We start from the raw sequence: 21,281 nt of genomic DNA on the forward strand, positions 1-21,281 counted from the left end.
ACTTCATGTTTACAAAGATTTATTACGAAGTTTACTATATGTTAATATCAATTTATTATTTAACAAATGTTTACCACGAACAAGAGATTATTAGTCACAAACTGTTAAAAATGTCTGCGTTGCTGTGCCACTTTTAAAAGATGAAATAGAAACAAAGTAAAATCACATAGAATTTACTAGTAGCTTTAACACTGAAATAGCATCAAATTTATAAAGAATATATTTTAAGAGTAGATTTTAAGCTAAATACAACAATGCTCAAGATATGTATGTCCTGATGGTCCCTCTAATAGGTGCTCTGCAAACTGCACACATTCTCAATGCTGGAGCACAATCTTCGCATGCAACGAGGTGACCACATGGTAGAAATACAATGCAAACGTCCTTGTCCAAACAGATTTTGCATACTTTTTGATGCTTCAACTGATCAATCTCCTCTTGAAGTTTACTAGTACCTGAAAAATCAAGAGTATAATGCAAGAAAAGCGAGGGAAAAAAGGTCCAAAATATATTCCTTGTAACATGTTTAAATCTTAATTATACAGTACTACAGTCTCTATACATCTTGTAGTTTTAACAAATATCACGGACAAAATCTTACCTGTAGTTCGCTGCGTTCTGCTTTCATGAACTGTCCTATTTGGTGCTCTTTCCGGATGACTAGCGTCATTCATATTAGATCTTGCAGCTGATGCCCATGCTAAGAGTGATGGACTATAGGAATTAGGTCCAGAGAGGTTCGGTTCCGTGTCATGCAAGTATTCGATTAGAGCCTTTGCTGAGAGCTTTCTGTTGCCTATGAATAGACGTAGCATAATATATGACAGCATGATTAAATGACTCTAGCTTTCAAAGTGTCACGATTTTATTTACAAAGGCTTTTAAAGATTTTTGGGTTCATTTGATTCATTTGACCGGTTCCTGTTCTAAATGACGACGGTTGTAAACGAAATAAAGGGTTTATTAGGATAAATAAGAGGACTGTTCAAACACAATAAGGCTGTGTGATATTTTCACGTGTTGTAAACTGCAACTGACACAAATGCTGGTTGAAACAAATTTGAACATCTAACACTCCCACATATTTTTTAAATAAGTTAAGAGCCATAACTCTGGTCTAGCAGAGTTAAATCATAAACAAAAACTCAGGTGCACAAATTAACATGGCGAATAATATTCCTACTTGGTTTCATGACTAGGAGAACTTTTCTTAGATATATGCAACTAAATAAGTCAAGGAGGATAACTCTAGGTCATTTACTTTTTTTTGAGATACGCACGACAAAAATTTGGGCGAATGAACGGAAGGACGGACAGGGGCAACTTTAGGTGCACCCCTCGCCCCTAAAAATACGGATAATGTAAAATAAAAAATGTGGAATTGCTTACCTCGCCTACGTCTAAAGTGAAGAATTGCATCCTTTATTCTAGTAACACTATGTCCCATCTGAAGGAGGATCTGCGCTGCTCCGCTCTGCAGATCATGTGACATTTCATCTGAAGAATGCGTCTCTTGCCTACTGGTTCCATTCTAAGAGCAGATAAAATCACATTAAGAAGTCTATCATTTCACAATTAAAGAACTGATTATATCGCTCATAGTCACACTACCTATTCCTAGGAGGGAGGAATATTATTTCCAGGAAGATCATGAAAATTTTAGTATATTTTGTATCTGCCAAAATATATGTCCGACACTTAACGGCGTTTAATGTGAAATGCTTTACCCAGCAACAATAATACCGAAAAGCTATCTCGTTTGGGTGTATAAAAGTAATTCATAATTAAAACCGGGTAAATACCCTTAAAGTACTTACGGTTACTGTCAAGCATATCTTTCTAATAAAATTATCTCCTTTACATCGTTTTACATGTTGACATTGCGGCGAATACAAAGCGTGGACTCTCCACGGGTCGCGATTAGGCGTCCAATCTCTTAGGCAAAGTCTGCATGAGAAACAACGAACACTGTCATTCGTTCCTGGAAAATAGAAAACGTTGCATTTTGGCTTAATCGACATGGATGGGTTAAGCTTACACATAACTAATAAAACAGTGCATTAGGTTGAAGAGGATAGCTAAGAAACTTTTCCTGCATTCCAATTCAAAGAAAACAAACTTAATAGTTTCTTCCTGTATATTAGAAGGAAAATGGCTATCCTTTTCGAAACATTCAGCTTTTCATAAAAAAATTATGTATTTTTTCTCGTCTTGATTGTTAACATATGCACTGATTTAGTGTACATGTTAGCTTTGGCCATTTTTCAATGATAAGTTTTAAAATTCCCATCTAAAACATTCAAGGATGTTTACCATGTTTACAATAAATCAGAATAAAAATGTATACTCTTTTCAAAAACATCAAACATTTTAAATTTCTGTCACATACTTTTCACTGACTGATGACTTTTACATACACACTGATTTAGTTAGTACAGGACAGCTCTGATTTTCATAAGATGATCAATTAACATGTATGCTGGAATGCCTGTCTGCAAGCCAGTAAGAGAATTAGATGAAAACTTATACAACAATTCAAAAATAATTATTAATTTATCTTCTATACCCTAAACTCCGCTAACCCTAAAGCTCTACACATTTACACATATTTCATATATAAATGCAATACTTTATTTTAAGCATAATATAAAATTAAGCTAATTAGATCATTAAAAGCCGACTAATTTCTTTCCATATACGTAATTATATATGCACAACTACCATATAGAAGAAAGTATTGCAAACTCATGTACTATTTTAGTATTTTGTATAAACTGATGAGATGCCTTCACTAATATCTAATTTAAGTATAATTAACTTCCAACTAACCAACATAGTAAAATCCAGCTTCTGCAAGCTGCATTGTAATAGCTGGGCTGGTCTGCGGCCAGCTGCGATAAGAATCACGTCTTGATGCTTCCGTGTCATACCTAGGATTTCCATTCAAACCCGTCCGACTATCCACGGCGCGATGATTAATGGGCACATTCGCACTGCTCTCGCCTCTGGCAAATCTACAGTTGGGTGAGCGATGTCGGTGAGCTTCTGCAATATTCTCATGTTCTGCCGTATCTAATCTGTTTCCGCAGCAAAAACATGTAACGAATGTCCCGTCACCAGTGTAGTAGAAACCGTCACGTGCAAGAGTTGACGGAAAATGAGGAGCTGATTTAGGGTATGTCTTAAATGATTCGTACCGAGCCCATTCGTACTTCATTAATTCATGCGTTGAGAGGTTATTATTTATGCGGTCTCGATAGTAATCAGCCAAACACATTACTGTGTTATTTTGTCTCTGCAAAAACCTTAGTATGTCACACTTTTTAAGATATTCCCATTTGTAATCTGATTGGTGGTCGCAAGCAATTTTATAAAGACAAGCTAATACATAAATATAAAAGAAAATCCAGTGGAGGCACATCCTTAAAATGGATGGTTTCCGGATAAAGTCAGATTGAGTATTCCCTTTGCGAAAATATGTCAGTTCCTTTGGTGATTGTTGCTTTACTGGCTTCAGTTGATTCATTCTTACCATGGTGTTGCTATCAATTGGTCCAAGGAAATTGATCCATACACAGGCAAGAATAAGAAGCAAGGTAAGCAAGAAAATATGTTGTTTTGTCGACATATTCACTGTTTGCCTTTTCTTCTGTAAAATAAATGAATAAATGAATAAAAAAGGATCCGGTGCTAGTACTGAACGCAACGAAACAAAAAAATGGCAGACTTGGTTTTAAGTGAGCCCGCTCATGAGAGGATATAAAATGTGCAAACACCGGCTTAACCGAACTCATTTAATGGACTCAATGATCCTGAATTACCAGAAATAAATTCTAAGTATGGAGTGATTTAAAGCTTAAAACAGCCAACCGAAAAAATAACAGACTTAACGGAGCCTCTTTATGTAAGGCATCAAGAGCAACATCCTTCAATTAACATTGAATGGGTACCATGGCATGGCCGCATGGGAAGAAAACGCTTCTTTTATTACCACTGATAATTTATAATCAACAAAATGTTTGCAAGAAAAAATATTTTCTTCCTTTATAAAGTATTAATTTGTTTGAGGTATTGACGGTAAACTTATAATCGTGTATAAAATTACCTTTAAATATCCTTCTTTGCCTGATTCCGAATCTAATAAACAACTACAAATTAAAATAATACTTATAATGAGTTCTGGCGGACCTTCTACTTTCGCAGATAGTCTAAAACTGATCAGTCTGCATAGGAACTTGTCTTACTTTATACTGGTTTTTCCATATTTTGTTCTATCTACAGTAGCTATTCGGTTTTTTCAAATGTAAAAATAACTTCGCTTAAAATAATCAGCAGGTATTTTACGGGTAAATACCCAAATTGAAACTCGCTGTGTATCTGGAGCAGGAAGTACAATTATTGTAAAATGCGATTGCCTACATAATATACCAGTCAATAATATTGTCAGATATAATAAACAGATTAATCACGTCCATTTTACATTTCTAGCTGTAATATTGGTTTTGAAAGGGATACAATATATAATGTGTTGAAGTTATTCAAAATTGTACAATGCTCTGAAATTACTATGTTTAAAATAAAATCACTCTATATAGCTAATTTTCCTTCATGACATTAAAATAATTATTGTGATAACGAGCAAAAAAAGGAGTTCCTATGAGTCATACGAAAAGAAATCTTGTATATTTTTGTGTTTTACATATTGTGTTTTGTTACCAATACGCACGCTAGGGACATGGTGGGAGTAAAGAGTAAGGGTTTGCGAGCTATTACCTGGTTTAAGCTCCCAAGTGATGTTCTTATTCCAAGCTGATACACCGCTGTGTTTGCTTTTAGTGTTACTTTTGTCCTTTATGCTTAATTGTTCTTTTACGTCGATTGAGCACTGATGATTGTATGCAGTTATGTACAATATTAATTTCAAAACAAATTAAGGTATTAGGCCCATAATAGCGTATCTCCTTTTTGAAGAGTATCCAGTTTCTACCATAAACCTAGTTTGACTGCAATTTTCAGGGGTGCGTAGTTTCAAGTCCCACTGGGGCCAAAATTATTTTTCTTTATTTTCTAGCAAGTTTTTACTTCTTTCAAGACTTGTTACTGATTTATTGTACAAAAATAGGAAATATTCATTTGATAAGCGATTTCTTGCTGTTCAAATTGAATTTACCTCTGAAATAGAAGGGGTAGAGTTAGACATCTTTAAAAATACTGAGTTACGTGCGGTAAAAGTTCTCTATTTTGCCTTCATTCTTTAGATTACATATTATGGAAAAATGTAGGTAAGTTTTACTTCTGCCCCACAGTTATTTTCGAAAGAAGTGAGCAAAATTCAAAGCATACCCGCAGGATTAGACCTTAATTTTTCAATGCTTGAGATAGAATTCTGTCTCATTAAATCTGTTTACTTGAGGCACTCTAGAAAAATGACACTGACACATTTATGTTTTAGTTTTATAATTGCTTACCAATAGTTTGATGATTCTTTCATAAAAAATAATGGTAAAGTGAATTCTCTGCAAACTTTTTGGATAAAGGCCGCGACCTTGAAATTAGCCTCAACTTGAGCTTGAGGAAATACCATAAATTACACATGATGTATAAAAAACGGCATGGTAAAAGTTTTTAAAAATTTGCAACAAAGTGAGAAGCACAGTCAAGTGTAAGAACATACCAAGCAAATGCCATTTTTTAAACATTACACTTAGGGGCCTAATGCTTTAAGCCCTACAAAGTTCTGTTCATTAGGTGTGTGATAGAAATTGAAACGTATGAAGCCAGAAAAAAGCATGTAAACGCAAAAAAAAAACGACATAAGGAAAACATGGGCTATCGGAGGTAACGTGTATTGGCGATGTAAAGACAAAAGTCACCGATGCAGATCTGTGATAGTAATGCTTTTTTTAGATTGTCTGGTTTCCTTACCTGTTCATAGTAAGATTATAAAATATTACACATGTTTAGATATCTGGTTTCCCACCCGATTATTAAACTATATTTTACAAACTCCCCGCAACGATTACTTCCCCTTACGGTACATTAATATAATGAACGCTTTAGGTTTTGAGATCAATATTTAGTAAGTTATCATTTAATTTATCAGTAGTAATATTAGGTTTATGTGTGTGACAATTTCAAAGCTTTCTTTAGTTATCCATATTTTCATGACGTCTTTAAAACGCTTTCTAAACGTCTCAAATATGTGTCACAGACATTCCTTAACGAAGTGTGAAATAAACACTTATTTCAACATATCAGCTCAGGGTTACTGTCGACTTTGTTATTGATATATTTTACTTTGTCTTGCAGGCGTTTGCCTCTTCGTTGCGATAACTCTAAAATATGTGTCACATTTAGTGTTCATGTCACAAATAGGAACCGCACAGTTATATGGGAAAAAGTTACTACGCCCTCTGTGAGTGAGCTGGTGGAAGATGTAATCATGTTTATTATACGTCCACAAGAATAAAAAACATGAACAACATTTAAGCGCACGACAAAGCAAGGAAGAAAATGACAAAGAAAAAAGCCATTGGATGAAGTAATAATATCAATAGTTTTATACTCGCACCAACGTTAATTTCAATTATAATATCGACATTCATTCAGAATAAACTTCATCCTAATTTTTAACATGTTCCCAGCATAGACTTATTATATTCCCGCACTGTCCTTTGTATAAGAGATAACTTCTCAATTAAATCAAATGTCTATTTAAATGATGATAAATTATAATTGTCCGCTTTTAAAAATATAGGATGTTTTACAAACTGCTCCAGTATGTTTGTGCCTATAATTGCAGTAGCATATATAAAAACATCCCTGTATTGGAGAAAAAACAATACATTACAAATCATTAAATGAAATGGCTACAGTGATAATTAAAATTTTATTTACATATTCGTCAAATCGTTTACTGATCGACGCAGACATTACACGAGATTTAGTAGCGCTCACTGAATTAGAGTCTAAATGGACAATGACTTCGTATCGCTGCAGAAGATTTTTGCTAAGTAAAATATAGTTTCTGTCGTAATCATTTTTGCCAGTCATGTATGAATAAATGTTCAAAAACTCAATGTGAATTTAACTTCGAGTTTTACATTAAACAATATTATAATTAAAACTTAAAACAATGAAGTATTAACGCCTTTCACGTTAAAACATAAGTAATGATTTATACGTAGGATGCTCCAAAGTCCTTCAGGATGTCATTCAGGAATTCAGTATGAATGTTCAAGAAACAAATGTTGCATTAACTTCCGTGGAGGTCAGTGCCACTGAAAACATCTGTAGGCCGCCACTAAATATTATGTATTAAGTACTCGCTGTAAATGAGTAACTACCGACATTTTCACAGGAAAGCTCCATAACAATTTATACGGCATTATCCAATGTTTCCGCTCGAAAATATAGTTTGGTATTCGAAAAACCTGGTTTTATGTTTGAAAATCGAGGTTTATCGGCCGTTAATCTTAGTTTTTCCACTGTGAACCTGGGTTTACGTAATTATTGGGCAAATAGATTAACGATTGATCAACTAGGTTTCTCTCGTATACTTACCTATATTTTCGTGCGTAAACATAAGATAACGGGCTTAAACCATAGTTTACGCTCGTGAACCCAAATTTACGTTCGATAAATAAGGTTTCTCGATTGAACTATGAATTTCGGTCGTAATCCTAAATTCACGAGCGTGAACCTATGTTTATGAGCATAAATCTGGTTTCACGACCGTAAAACATAATTAACGAACGTTTATGGCCAGCCAATTGTCGAATAATTACGTGAACCCTAGTTCACGGTCGAAAAACTAGGATTAACGATCGACAAACTAGGTTTCTCGAACGAAAAACTAGGTTTTTCGAATACGAACATACATTTTCGAGCGAAAAAAATAGGATAACGCCGTGAATCATAGTTCACGCTCGTAAATGTAGGTTCACGATTGTAAACCCCAGTTCACGGTCGTAAACATAGGTTCACGTTCGTAAACTATCATTTACGAGCGTGAACCGGGGTTTACGAGCGTAAACATAGGATAACGACCGAAACTCATAGTTCGATTGAGAAACCTAGTTTATCAAACGTAAACCATGGTTTACGGTCGATATATTAGGATTACAGAATCAACAATGAATTTCGGGCGTGAACATGGGTTTACGGCCATGAACCTATGTTTACGACCATGAACCATAGTTTACGGACCTGAACCTACATTTTCGAGCTTGAACCTATGTTTACGAGCGTGAACTTAGGTTTACGTTCGATAAACCCGATTTTTCAAACGTGAAACCAGGTTTTTCAAATACTAACCTATTTTTTCGAGCGAAAACATAGGATAACGTCGTAAACCATAGATCACGCTCGTAAACGTAGGTTCACGTTCGTAAACCCAAGTTTACGGTCGTAAACATAGGATAACGACCGAAATTCATAGTTCAATCGAGAAACCTAGTTATCGGACGTAAACAATGGTTTACGATTGATATACTAGGATTATGAAATCAACTATCAATTTCGGCCGTAAACCTATGTTTACGGTCGTGAACCTATATTTACCAGCGTGAACCTAGGTTTACGGCCGTGAATTACAGTTTACCTTCGTAAAACCGTGTTTATCGATTTGTAACAATATGACAAGCCAATTGTCCAATAATTACGTGAACCCTAGTTCACGGTCGAAAAACTAGGATTAGCGATCGATAAACTAGGTTTTTCGAACGTAAACCTATGTTTTTCGAATACTAACCTATATTTTCGAACGAAAACATAGGATAACGCCGTGAACCATAGTTCACGCTCATTAATGTAGGTTCATGATTGTAAACCCCAGTTCACGGTCGTAAACATAGGTTCACGTTCGTAAACTATGGTTTACGAGCGTAAACATAGGATAACGACCGAAACTGATAGTTCAATCAGGAAACCTAGTTTATCAAACGTAAACCATGGTTTACGGTCGATATATTAGGATTATAGAATCAACAATGAATTTCGGGCGTGAACATGGGTTTACGGCCATGAACCTATGTTTACGACTGTGAACCATAGTTTACGGACTTGAACCTATATCTTCGAGCGTAAACCTATGTTTACGAGCGTGAACTTGGGTTTACGAGCGTGAACTTAGGTTAACGTTCGATAAAACCAGGTTTTTCAAACGTAAAACCAGGCTTTTCAAATACTAATCTATTTTTTCGGCGAAAACATAGGATAACGTCGTAAACCATAGTTCACGCTCGTAAACGTAGGTTCACATTCGTAAACCTAAGTTTACGGTCGTAAACATAGGATAACGACCGAAATTCATAGTTCAATCGAGAAACCTAGTTTATCGAACGTAAACCTAGGTTCACGAACGTAAACTATGGTTTACGCCCGATATCTGATGTTTTCACTCGAAAACATAAGTTAGTATTTGAAAAACCTAGTTTTACGTTCGATAAACCTAGTTTATCGGTCGTTAATCCTAGTTCTTCGACCGTGAACCGGGGTTCACGTAATTATTAGACAATTGGCTTGCCATAAACGTGCACCTATGTTAAAGACCGTGAACTTGGGTTTACGATCGTGAACATGGGTTTACGACCGTAAACATAGGTTTCTCGAAAGAACTATAAATTTCGGTCGTTATCCTAAGTTTACAAGCGTGAACCTATGTTTACGAGTGTGAACCTAGGTTCACGATCGTGAACCATAGTTTACGAACGTGAACCTATGTTTATGACCGTTAACTTGGGTTTACGAACGTGAACCTACTTTTACGAGAGTGAACTATGGTTTACGGCGTTATCCTGTGTTTTTGCTCGAAAATGTAGGTAAGTATTCGAAAACCCTGATTTTACGTTCGAAAAACCTGGTTAATCGATCGTTTATCGCAGTTTTTCGATCGTGATCTTGGGTTCACGTAATTAATGGACAATTTGCGTGCCATAACTTTCAGGCATGAGCAGACATCTTGATAGAACATAAATTTTCAGGATATCTTTTTCACATGAAAGAATACACGAAGTTTTGAACCTACAGTGGTGAGTGGAAAGTAATTCGAAGTCAGTGACCAAGTAGGTATCCAGGTTTGTTTAGACCACCTTGGATTGGAACTTTATCACAAATCTTTAATTAAATAAATTGTTCCTAAATTGAGGCCGAAAATAAAAACACATAATAAAAATCCGTAAAATTAGTAAAGACTCCGTGACCGTTGGAACATGCTTGATTTTGGCATGATATCAATTGTACTCAATGAGATAAGCGTAAACGTTATTTAGATACCTCTTTGAATATACGGCTGTTGAAAACATCTACTGATTTATTTTAGCAATTTATATAAAAAGACATAGATAAACACGACAACCTTTCAACTTTCAAAAAGCATCCCCTATTATTGCCAATTTTGGAGAATTAGATAAAAAAAAAAATGGTGCATTCTGATGCATTTTGTGCATATAATAGGGTCTTGGGCCTTATATATTATATATATATATATAAAGTTCCTGCTTGCATTAAAGATGCTTTAATTTAGTAACTCTTGTTTTGGCAACAAACATACCTGTATTTTTATATTATGCATATACGTACTGTGCATAATGAGAGCTACACCCTATGCAGGGTGTATAATTATGTGTTGTGTATATGCAATGTTGGGCGGTTAAAACCGCCCCCGGTTTTAACCAGCGGTTTTAACCGGTTAAAACCGCCCCGGTCAATACTCCCTGAAGTGGTCAATACCGGTCAATACTGGTTGATTGGTCAATACTGGTCAATTAGTCAATACTGACTGTTAAGATATTTTGCAGAGTTTATGAACAATTTAAATAATGACTGTAAAGAGCATTTGGGGCTTGATGAAGGTATTTGCATGCATTATATTTAGTTCAAGCAACCAAATTAATACTCCCAAATTAGTCAGAAGTGGTCAATTTGTCAGCACTGGTTGATACTGGTCATTAGACTGCTAATTTAACTGAACTTCATTTGTAGAAAGTATTTCATAAACTGTAGCTGTTAAGTGTTTGATTCACAAGTGATAAATCTAATTATTTTTACTGGTATTTAATTCAATGAAAAATAGCTGCCTACAACTGGACCCTTTCATTGAAGTGGTTTGTGTTTTGATGGCAAGTGTCACATTGCCTAATTGACACCATGTCAATATACAACAGTTTATATGTTGCAGGCCTGTCTATCTAGTCACTAATTAGCTGTCATGATCAATAATCCCACTGTACTAATGAGGTGCTTGAACATGGTAACTTTATCTAAAAAAATTAGTTATGCAATCAAAAGTATTCAAATGACCAGTATTGACCAATATATGTGTTGATCAGGGATACTGTGTAGGACCAAAATTTGAATTGACCAGTACTGTCCATTTCAATGAGTGTAATTTATAGTAATAATTTTTTAAAATAATTAATTCAAAATAAAGGCTATACTTTAAGGTGATAAAAGCATTTAATAAACTAGTATTGACCACTGACCAGTCTTAAGTATATTGTCCAAAACTGAGCCTGACCAGGACACATTGCCAAGGACCAAAACTGAATCGACCAGTATTGACCACTAATCCACTATACTTTTTAACAAACAAAATTTTATATTATTCAGATTGCTTAATAATTTTTACAGTACTGTTACAGCTTGTTCTAATCTGTGAATGTGCATTATGTAAAAGTGTTGAATAAACCAGTACTGAGCACCCAAGAGTGACCAAAGTATTGAATCGACCAGTATTGACCGGTTTTAACCAGTATTGACCGCCGGCCCGGTCAATACTCATATTGACCGGCTTTTTGCCAACATTGTGTATATGTCTATTTATGTTCCAGTTATAACAAGACTGCTTACTGTAAACAATGGAGAATTAAAAAATCTCTTACATATTAACCCTTAGCCTGCTGCAGGCGAATTTAACAGCCTTTGCAAACAGCTTGGAACCAGATCAGACGCCGATTAAATCGGCGTCTGATCAGGTTCCAAGCTGTTTGTACTCTGACAATATTTCTTCCAATTTTGGAGCAAATTGAATGAACTTTACAATTTTAGCAGACGACATTTCCAGCAGACGACAATTTATCTAGCATGCTAAAGGTTAAAGAGCTGATTTTTATCTCTTGCTTACATACTTTTTGTCGAACGCGCTTGCGGAAGCGAGGACATAGTTGTCCAAATGGCTGTTTGGTGTATGTGCGTGCATCCGGATTTGTTTGTCCGGACCATAACTTTGACATGCATGGAGCAATCTTGTTTATATTTGGCTTGAATGTTAACCTCAGTGAGACGGAGTGTCATGCGCAAACCCCAGATTCCTATCTCAAAGGTCAAGGTCACAGTTGGAGGTCAAAGTTCATGTCAGATCTTGTCCGGCCCATAACTTTGACATGCATTGAGGAATCTTGTTTATATTTGGTATGAATGTTTAACCCAATGAGACGGACTCTATCTCGAAGGTCAAGGTCATAGTTAGAGGTCAAAGGGCGGGCTCGACATGTTGCCCATGGGCATCTAGTTTACCAAGGTAATTTACTATATGTGAAAGGGTGGAGTTTGCACTTTCAAGTGTGAGTGGGGTATTATTTTGTGGCAAGCAGAAACCAGGTGGGTGGAGGTGATGATAATAGGGAGGGGAGGGGGTAAGTAGTTTACCATTTCATGTAGAAAGGACAAACCACACTAGGGTTAGGGGAGGGGCTGGATTATTTGGATGGTAGGAGGGGGTATTGAACAACTGTCTGGAAGCACCCTTTAGGACAGGGACATTTTGAAGAAGTGAGAACTAATCGATTGTGCGGAAGCAGTTTAATTCAGGGGGTGGCCAGTTAAGTGGGGCGTGTATTTTGAGGTAAGCAGAAAGTAGGGGGACAAATGCAGGCATGTTGGGTGAGGTCTATGAACTGAATACTGTATAGACAAGGGATGTGGAGCACATTTTAGCATGAATATTGTTTTGCCATTAGCAGAAACCAGGTGGGTGGCGGAGTGGAGGACATCTGTCCTGGGGTCGTGTGAGCAGGTAGTTTATCATTGCCCAACCATGTAGCAAGAAGATACCACACTAGGTCAGCCAGGGAGGGGCTAGACTCTTGGATATGGTAGGCGGAGAATTTGGTCAACAGTGTGAAAGCACTAATCTTTTTAATCCCCCGCCGCGAGTGGTGGGGAGTTAAGGAATGGTCTCCATCCTTCCGTAAGATTTTGTGTCCGCTCTGTATCTCCTAAACCCCTTAAGGATTTTCATGAAACTTGGGTCAAATGATAACCTCATCAAGACGATATGCAGAACCCATGAGTCAGCCATTTCAGTTCTAGGTCAAGGTCACAACTCGAGGTCCAAGGTTTGAGCCTTCCATTTCGTGTCCACTCTGTATCTCCTAAACCCCTTGAATTATAATCATGAAACTTGGGTCAAATGATCACCTCATCAAGACGATGTGCAGAACCCATGAGTCAGCCATGTCGGCTCAAGGTCAAGGTCACAACTCAAGGTCAAAGGTTTGGGCCTTCCATTTTGTGTCCGCTCAGTATCTCCTAAGCCCCTTCAAGGATAATCATGAATCTTGGATCAAAAGATCTTCTCATCAAGACAATGTGCAGAACTCATGAGTCAGCAATGTCAGCTCAAGGTCAAGGTCACAACTCAAGGTCAAAGGTTTGAGCCTTGGGACAAATGATCACCTCATCAAGGCGATATGCAGAAATCATGAGTCAACCATGCCGGCTCAAGGTCAAGGTCACAACTTGGGGTCAAAGGTTTGAGCCTTCCATTTCGTGTCCACTCTGTACCTCCTAAACCCCTTGAATTATAATCATGAAACTTGGGTCAAATGATCACCTCATCAAGACGATGTGCAGAACCCATGAGTCAGCCATGTCGGCTCAAGGTCAAGGTCACAACTCAAGGTCAAAGGTTTGGGCCTTCCATTTTGTGTTCGCTCTGTATCTCTTAAACCCAGGTGAAGGATTTTTATATCAAACTTGGGTCAAATGATCACCTTATCAAGAACACATCAGTCAGCCATGTCAGTTCTAGGTCAAGGTCACAACTCGAGGTCAAAGGTTTGAGCTCTTTATGATGCTCTAAACCCCTTACCCCTTAAAGGATTTTCATGAAACTTGGGTCAAATGACCACCTCATCAAGATGATGTGCAGAATTCATGGGTCAGCCATGTCAGTTCAAGGCCAAGGTCACAGCTCAAGGTCAAAGGTTTACCCTTTCACTATAACAGTGACGGGGGATTTAGCTGTCTTTCAGACTGCATTGTTTTTGTGGTGGCAAGTGGGGGTGGGAACTGTTTGGCTGGTAGCTAGGAAATGGTGATGAAACACTTCTAAGGGGAGTTGAAGAATTTGAAGAACTACATGGGGGTGGGGTCGCAAATGCTTGAGATCTATGAATTGAATACTGTATTGACCGGGGTATGGAAGGGGGAAGGGGTATTTTCTGAAATAGCCCGATGTGGGGGGGGGGGGGGGGAGGTATTTGGCGGAATCTTATTGGGAGGAAGGGGAGGGGGATATTTTGAGGTAGCCAGGGTGTGGAAGGGGGAGGGGGGGGGGGGGAAAATGTCTCCAGGAGGGGGGGGGGGGATATTTTCTGAAATAGCCCGATGGGAGGGGGGGGGGATATTTTCTGAAATAACCGGAGAGGAGAGGAGGGGGGGGGGGGGGTTGGAGGGATCCAATTGGGAGGAAGGGGAGGGGGGTATTTTGAGGTAACCGGGTTGTGGAAGGGGAAGGGGGGGGGGTAAAATGTCACCAGGAGGGTGGGGGGGGGCGATATTTTCTGAAATAACCGGAGAGGAGGGGGGTATTTGGAGGGATCCTATTGGAAGGAAGGGGAGGGGGGGGGGGGTATTTTGAGGTAGCCAGGGTGTGGAAGGGGGAGGGGGGGGGTAAAATGTCTCTAGGAGGGGGGGGGGAGGATATTTTCTGAAATAGCCCGATGGGAGGGGAGGGGGGTGTTATTTTCTGAAATAACCCGAGAGGAGGGGGGGGGGGTATTTGGAGGGATCTAATTGGGAGGAAGGGGAGGGGGGTATTTTGAGGTAACCGGGGTGTGGAAGGGGGAGAGGGGGGTAAAATGTCTCCAGGAGGGGGGGTAATTTTCTCCGAAAAAACTGCTTCCACAGGGGGGGGGTGGATATTTTCTGGAATAGCCCAATTTTATGATAATTAGTTGTAAGTGGGCAATTCAAAAGGCACTTGGCGCATGTGGATCTCTTGGAGGGCAGCGTGGCGCACGGGAAAAGGGGCATGGCGCGGCGCCACGCTGAAAATGCCTAGGAAAAACACTACATAAAGGGCTGGCACATAAAGTCCCACATTCTTATCTACAACCTTATTTTACCTCCATCTCCATGATGAAACAGAATTTATTCTTTCATACAATATTTTTTCTCATGTAGAGTCCACTGAAAATAAAATTCACGGTAATTGGTATAACCAGCATAACTCGGTACGAAATGAAATTATCGCTAGAACTTAGATGGGGTGACAAACGCCAAAAATGGTAAAATGGCATGCTTACTGATCAGATCCAGTTTTGGTTGATTATAAAACAATTCTCCGCTTGACGAATTGATCTTTGCTTTCAAAATGCGATAATATCTCATAAAATGAAATGAATAACGTGAAAATTAATTATTAACCTGTGGTAAACATTGCACAAACCCGCACAACTTAGTCTGCAAACTTACTACTATGGCGGTTTTCTATTCGGATATCCTTGCACAATTAAGTCCATTTCCTGCTCATCGTAATATTAACACGCAAGGCCGAAGGGAGACAACTCAAACGTTTAATTTTCTGCCTACATCCCGCACCTGGACACTTTAGGCAGATGATTTGACCAAATATTTTTGTGTTTGCGGACAGGTAGATTCGAAAAAAGGCACCGTATATCAGGGCAGACAGTGATCTGCCCACTTTTACGGTCAGCTGCCGAGAACGTGAGTACAGAACTTACACTTCTGCCCAAAACTACGGCTTTATAAAACTATATATATATATATATATATATATATATATATATATATATATATATATATATATATATACATTATTTATACCATGAATAATGACATCAAATAAAGCTGAATGTTAGTTTCAACATTTCTTTTTATTTTGAAAGTGGAAATAATTATAAGAAATTCATAACACATAATATAAAAAACAATATGATTAATTCATAATAAAGCACTGCAAATTCTAAAAGCACGTAAATGAGGCACTGCCTTAAAATCTTTTTTTTTTTTGTGTGTAAAAACTTAGATCTCTACTCAGGACAGTGAACAAAGTAATCCTGTCTGTTGAAATAGGCATGATATATGTACGAAATACATGTACATGTAATTATAAAGAGCCATATAAACATGTACACCCAACAAAATTCCTAATCGGTAAGTTTATATTTGTATTACTATTTTGTAAATATTTCATATATTTACACGAAATTTCACACGCCGACATTTGAATCGGTACTTCAGCTAATTATTAATTTATGTTTGGCGACGTACGGCCAACGTAACCGCATTAGGCGTTCTGACTAATATTGCATATTTTGCACCTGCAATGCATGTGCACAAACATTCACGTGTTCGTTTACACTTTTGGCATTACGGACGAAAGTCCTACTAGAAAAATACATATCATTGGTGAAACTGACACAAGAGCAACGCGACCGAGCTGCCGGAATGTTTCTAACCGGGACACATTTACAACAAGTGTGTAATTATTTTTGCAATTTCAAAAGAATTTTGGTATAATTTGTGTGTAGCTGTTACTTTGATGGTTATTTCCATTTTCAACCTTATTTCCTTTTACAAGCCCATTCAGTCGTTGGTTATCTACCATCCGCGCTCTTTTGGCGAAATTTAACCAAAATACAATTCATTGAAGTGACCGATTTTGAATTTTGTTGTATAATTCCAACAGTCCGGGCGCGTTCCTCTTGTGTCATTTTCACGATAATATGTGTTTTCTAGTAGGACTTTTGTCAGTAATGCCAAAAATGTTCATTAACGCCTGCATATCGGTGCAAATGCCCTGCACGTGCAAAATATGCTATATTGGTCAAAACGCCTAATGCGGTTACTTTGGTAGTGAGTCGGTCAAAAATAAATCAACAATTAGTTGCAGTACTAGATTCAGATATCGGTATGTGAAATTTCGTGTGAATACATGCAATATTAACAATATAATATAAACTGACCGATTAGGAATTTTGTTAGTGTATTCCTTGTCCTTGCAGGAAGGCAGAGCAAGAATAGAAAGACCATTCATGTCGCGACGATGCAGCTCATAAGTCAAATGTCAAAGGAACTATGAGATTCAAGATTTCTATTATTTTCAAATGCTAATAACATGTTGGCAAGAATCTGTAGAATATCAATGTTTGCAAAAACAAAAAAGTCTGGATGAATTAAATTTTCTGGCGTCTTCAATACAAATATTGTAGATTATGAGATAAAGTTGTTTAACTTGTCAAGTGATTGCATGTTATATAAACCTATGCATTGATCTTTACCACCGCAGAAAAGTCGTATCTATTATCGGATCTATCTACAAGAAGGTTTTTTTATGTCTCTCATAACAATGTTTATGTGGTTAAGTGGGTCAAATATAACAAAGTATTAAACAAATCTACAATTGTGAAAATCAAAAGATCATTGTTATTATAATAAAGACAAAGTTTTGTAGACTGGGCCCGTATTGATAAAGCTTCTAAGTAGAAAATCCTTAACTTATTGATAATCTTCATTACTATGCCTGACTCTATGTGACAAAATTGTTAGACATTCCATCTATCTTGACGATTATCCATAAAATGCTTTGGAACATTCCCTTAGTAAGTCCCTTAGGGAACATTTTCCCTGAGGAGCTTTATGAATGCCAGTCCAGATGAGAAAAAGACATCAAATAAATCCAATTTGAACACACAGGATACAATTTTTAGTTGCTTCTATACAGCATATAAAGGCTTTTATATATTGTTTTAAATGTTCGATCTACTTAACTTGAAAATGCCCTATTTAATCGAATAAATGTGCGCATTAGGATTCACTCCATCATTCTTGGAACAAATATAATTTAAGTTGAAAGCTTTCTGGGGGCATTGGACGTGTGACATTTTTAATATGTATTTTTCTAAGAATGTTCACAAATCGCCCAGAAATTATTACTATTATACGTATGCATGGAAAACAGAAAAAAAAATAATAAAGAAACATTTTATAATAGTAATTTGTATGAAAATGTTTAAGCATGTACTACATATAATGTGTTAGTCTAAGTTTGAGCGGGAGGATGCGGAATTATGGTCTACGATTACCAAAATGTAACAAGCAAATTCAGTAAACAGGTATACCCGCCGAATGGGATAAAGCTTGTACCCTTGAAGAATCATTCTCTGCCTGTAAAAAGCACATTAATGTAACTGCATTTCAGTGTTTTTGAAAGCTACTCATGCTAAGTGATTGTTCAAAAACCATTTTTCTATATCTATTAGTAACAATAACTTTGACACAAGCTACCTAAAATATAAACAGTTGGTCTCAATGAAAGCTAGCTGTTTATCACGTTTGGCCTGTTTAACTAATCCCTGACTGAAGTTATCGTGAGAAAACCACTTTTCTATGTTTAGTATCAATGAATTTAAATAAAACTTGCAGGATCATATTGCCTTATAACAGTGTACATTACTACCATGTTTACTAAAATCCTTTAAACCATTTCTGATATATGATTCTGGACGGACATAAAATGAACTATTTATGTACTACATAATATATAAATACAAAGGGCCATAACTTTTGTCTTCCTCAACCAATTTACCTAAAACTTGCAGGACCGCATTAACTTATAGCAGTTAATTTTTTACCATTTTTTATTGAAATCCTTCTAATCATGCCGAACGGATAGAAAATGGAATAAAACATCATATAATTTATAAAGACCATAACTCTTGTCTTACTCATGCAATCTGACCAAAAGTTGCAGGGTGGCATTTCCCTTTCTGCTATGTTTTTTAAAATATACCACACAATGTCACAAATATGATTTCCTACAGACGAACGTCCGGAAAGCCCGGTTAACGCCAAAACTATATCCTTCGACCTTCAGCGGGAGATAATGAAAGTAGGCGGTTAAATTCACATCACATCTGAACATATTTTACTCTTGCTGAAATGTAACACTTCAAGGATAATATTTGTTAATTTTAACTGACTGTCTGGTGGGTGTATGAATGTAAACTGATCTATCTATCTATTTTCGTATACGGTAGACTCCCACGGGTATAATAAACATAATAATAAATAGTAGCTATTAGAAAGCTTACATATTCTTATTTAACTTATCCATTATTGAAATTGTTCAGATATAGTATCCTGTTAATTCAATTTAGTTGGTGTTGTATTTGTATTAGATAATTGTTGTATTTAACAGTGACTTATAAGTCCATGGGACTGGGTGTTCCTTTGTATATTTGAATGTACTTTATGTTTATATAGTATAACACAAGTCACTATAATAAATAAATTACTTACTTACTTACATACTTACTTACTTACTTACATACTTACTTACTTACTTACTTAGCCGGGTTGCGCGTCACAACCAGATAAAACTAGATAAAGGTTGGTTTAAAAACAGTGAAAGGAAGGCTTCAAAATGAAGATAGTGAGAGGGAAGATTCAAGTGTTAAAGTGTTAAGTACAACGAAATATTCACAAGTTAAAAGGGGTTAACAACATCCGCTTTGTGAACCCCTCAACGTCAGGCTGGAGTACTGTTTGAGAAGGCAGGTGGTTCCACAACACGACAGTATAAAGGAAGAAGGAGTATTTGAAATAATTTGCTTCAGTATGGACTTAACGGAAGGAGAGTTCATGCATTTGCCGCGACATTCTCACAGGCCTTTCAAAGTAAGATGGAACTGGTACCGCAATTAAACCATACATGATCTTATAAAACATAGTCAGTCGGGCTAGGTTCCGTCTGTCCTGTAAAGTCTGGTGACACTGTCATAGGTAGAATAATTATTTTTAACCCATCTAGGCTGTTTCCGTAAACTGTTGGTTTGTAGTCTGGATATTTCTACGTAAAATTACTAATGTTTTGTTTTGATAAAGGCCAAGCTGACTTTATGTGCACAGAATGAAAATGTGTCACATTATATTATTACATAGTGATTAAAAACGCAACATTTAATGACTTTACATAAACATAAGGCATAAAAATTGTTTGTTTCCGGTATCCCGACCTATCCTAATTTTTAGGCCCGACCCAAATGGAGATTTGTTTTCAACATTTTAACAAAGAGTTGCAAAACTGCACTTTTTATACTTTCAACATGGTCGGTGATGTTGGAAATTAACTTACTGATGCTCTAAAGGCATAAACTCCTTATTTGTATTCATTTTTTGACATAAAAATAATTTCCGAAAAGTCTCATTTAATAAAATGATATCAAAAAATAATAATAAAACCCACCCTATATATTTTTAGCATGATACGGGAAACAAATAATTATATTAAGGCCTAAAAGGAAACAAGTTTAACATTACAATAGTTTTCATATCTTTCAAAAACACGATAAATTTTTGCAAACTTCCCTTCTGATCTGCATTTGTAAGCATTAATTTTTAAACATATTGAACCCGATTCGAGTTATGTTTGTCGTTTTTCAATTGGTTGAAAGGGAATATTACTGGATGCAACGTTCAAAATATTTTTAAGATATTTAAATAAAACAGTTCGCATGGTTGCATTGCCTTAACCCTTGTAAAAATCATGATAACAAAATACATTTGTGCATGTGAACAGACAACATAATATTTTCTAAAAAATGCTTGTTGAATAAACATACTTTATGTTTAAATCTAACACTTACCTCGTTGAAATTAAGTCATAAGATCCTTCTTTAATGTTCCTGTCCTCTCACTAGGGAACATACACTCCATATTACATATTACCTGTATCTGCAATTAACTATTTCGGCTGTATATATTCCATGTCCCTGGTAATACCGATCAATATCAACGAACAGGCATAAATCGTAAACAATATCTTCCTCTTAACTGCGCATGTCGGGTAGGATAAATGCAATTTTTCAAGGTCAATGTTTACCCAAGCAATAATAACACCCATTTATGGTGTAAACATTTATTGAACGATGATATAACTTTAAAGTTTTACGCATGGTGTATATCTTGTATTAATAATGTGAATACAAGATATATTGCATTTAATGCATGAATATTGTAGTCACACCGTTCAG

General features: G+C 36.5%; 2 protein-coding genes across 2 annotated transcripts in view; both read right to left on the minus strand.

Annotated features, from left to right (window-relative positions):
* The window catches only part of LOC123543647 (uncharacterized), a 29,839-nt gene extending 8,809 nt beyond the window's left edge, over positions 1-21,030 (minus strand). The window contains exon 1 of the mRNA XM_053540742.1: positions 20,895-21,030. The gene's annotated coding sequence lies outside the window, so the exon portion shown is untranslated. The remainder of the gene's footprint in view (positions 1-20,894) is intronic.
* LOC123556203 (putative inhibitor of apoptosis) lies at positions 6-4,234 on the minus strand. The gene is made up of 6 exons (XM_053540745.1): positions 4,106-4,234; positions 2,830-3,649; positions 1,818-1,981; positions 1,390-1,531; positions 602-796; positions 6-455 (listed from the first exon to the last, which is right to left on the minus strand). Exons 2-6 carry the CDS (start codon positions 3,626-3,628, stop codon positions 259-261), a joined length of 1,497 nt encoding a protein of 498 aa, XP_053396720.1. The 5' UTR covers positions 3,629-3,649; positions 4,106-4,234; the 3' UTR covers positions 6-258.
* Positions 21,031-21,281: the final 251 nt, after the last annotated feature.

Source organism: Mercenaria mercenaria, chromosome 4 (assembly GCF_021730395.1).
Source record: "Mercenaria mercenaria strain notata chromosome 4, MADL_Memer_1, whole genome shotgun sequence".
Taxonomy (NCBI): domain Eukaryota; kingdom Metazoa; phylum Mollusca; class Bivalvia; order Venerida; family Veneridae; genus Mercenaria; species Mercenaria mercenaria.

Bases quoted from the DNA above. Each gene is read 5' to 3' on its own strand.
- LOC123556203 (XM_053540745.1), bottom strand. From the start codon at position 3,628: ATGTCGACAAAACAACATATTTTCTTGCTTACCTTGCTTCTTATTCTT. The intron at 1,982-2,829 runs GTTAGTTGGAAG...TCTATTTTCCAG, and splicing joins AGCTGGATTTTACTATGTTG to GAACGAATGACAGTGTTCGT. The intron at 1,532-1,817 runs GTAAGTACTTTA...ATCTGCTCTTAG, and splicing joins AGATATGCTTGACAGTAACC to AATGGAACCAGTAGGCAAGA.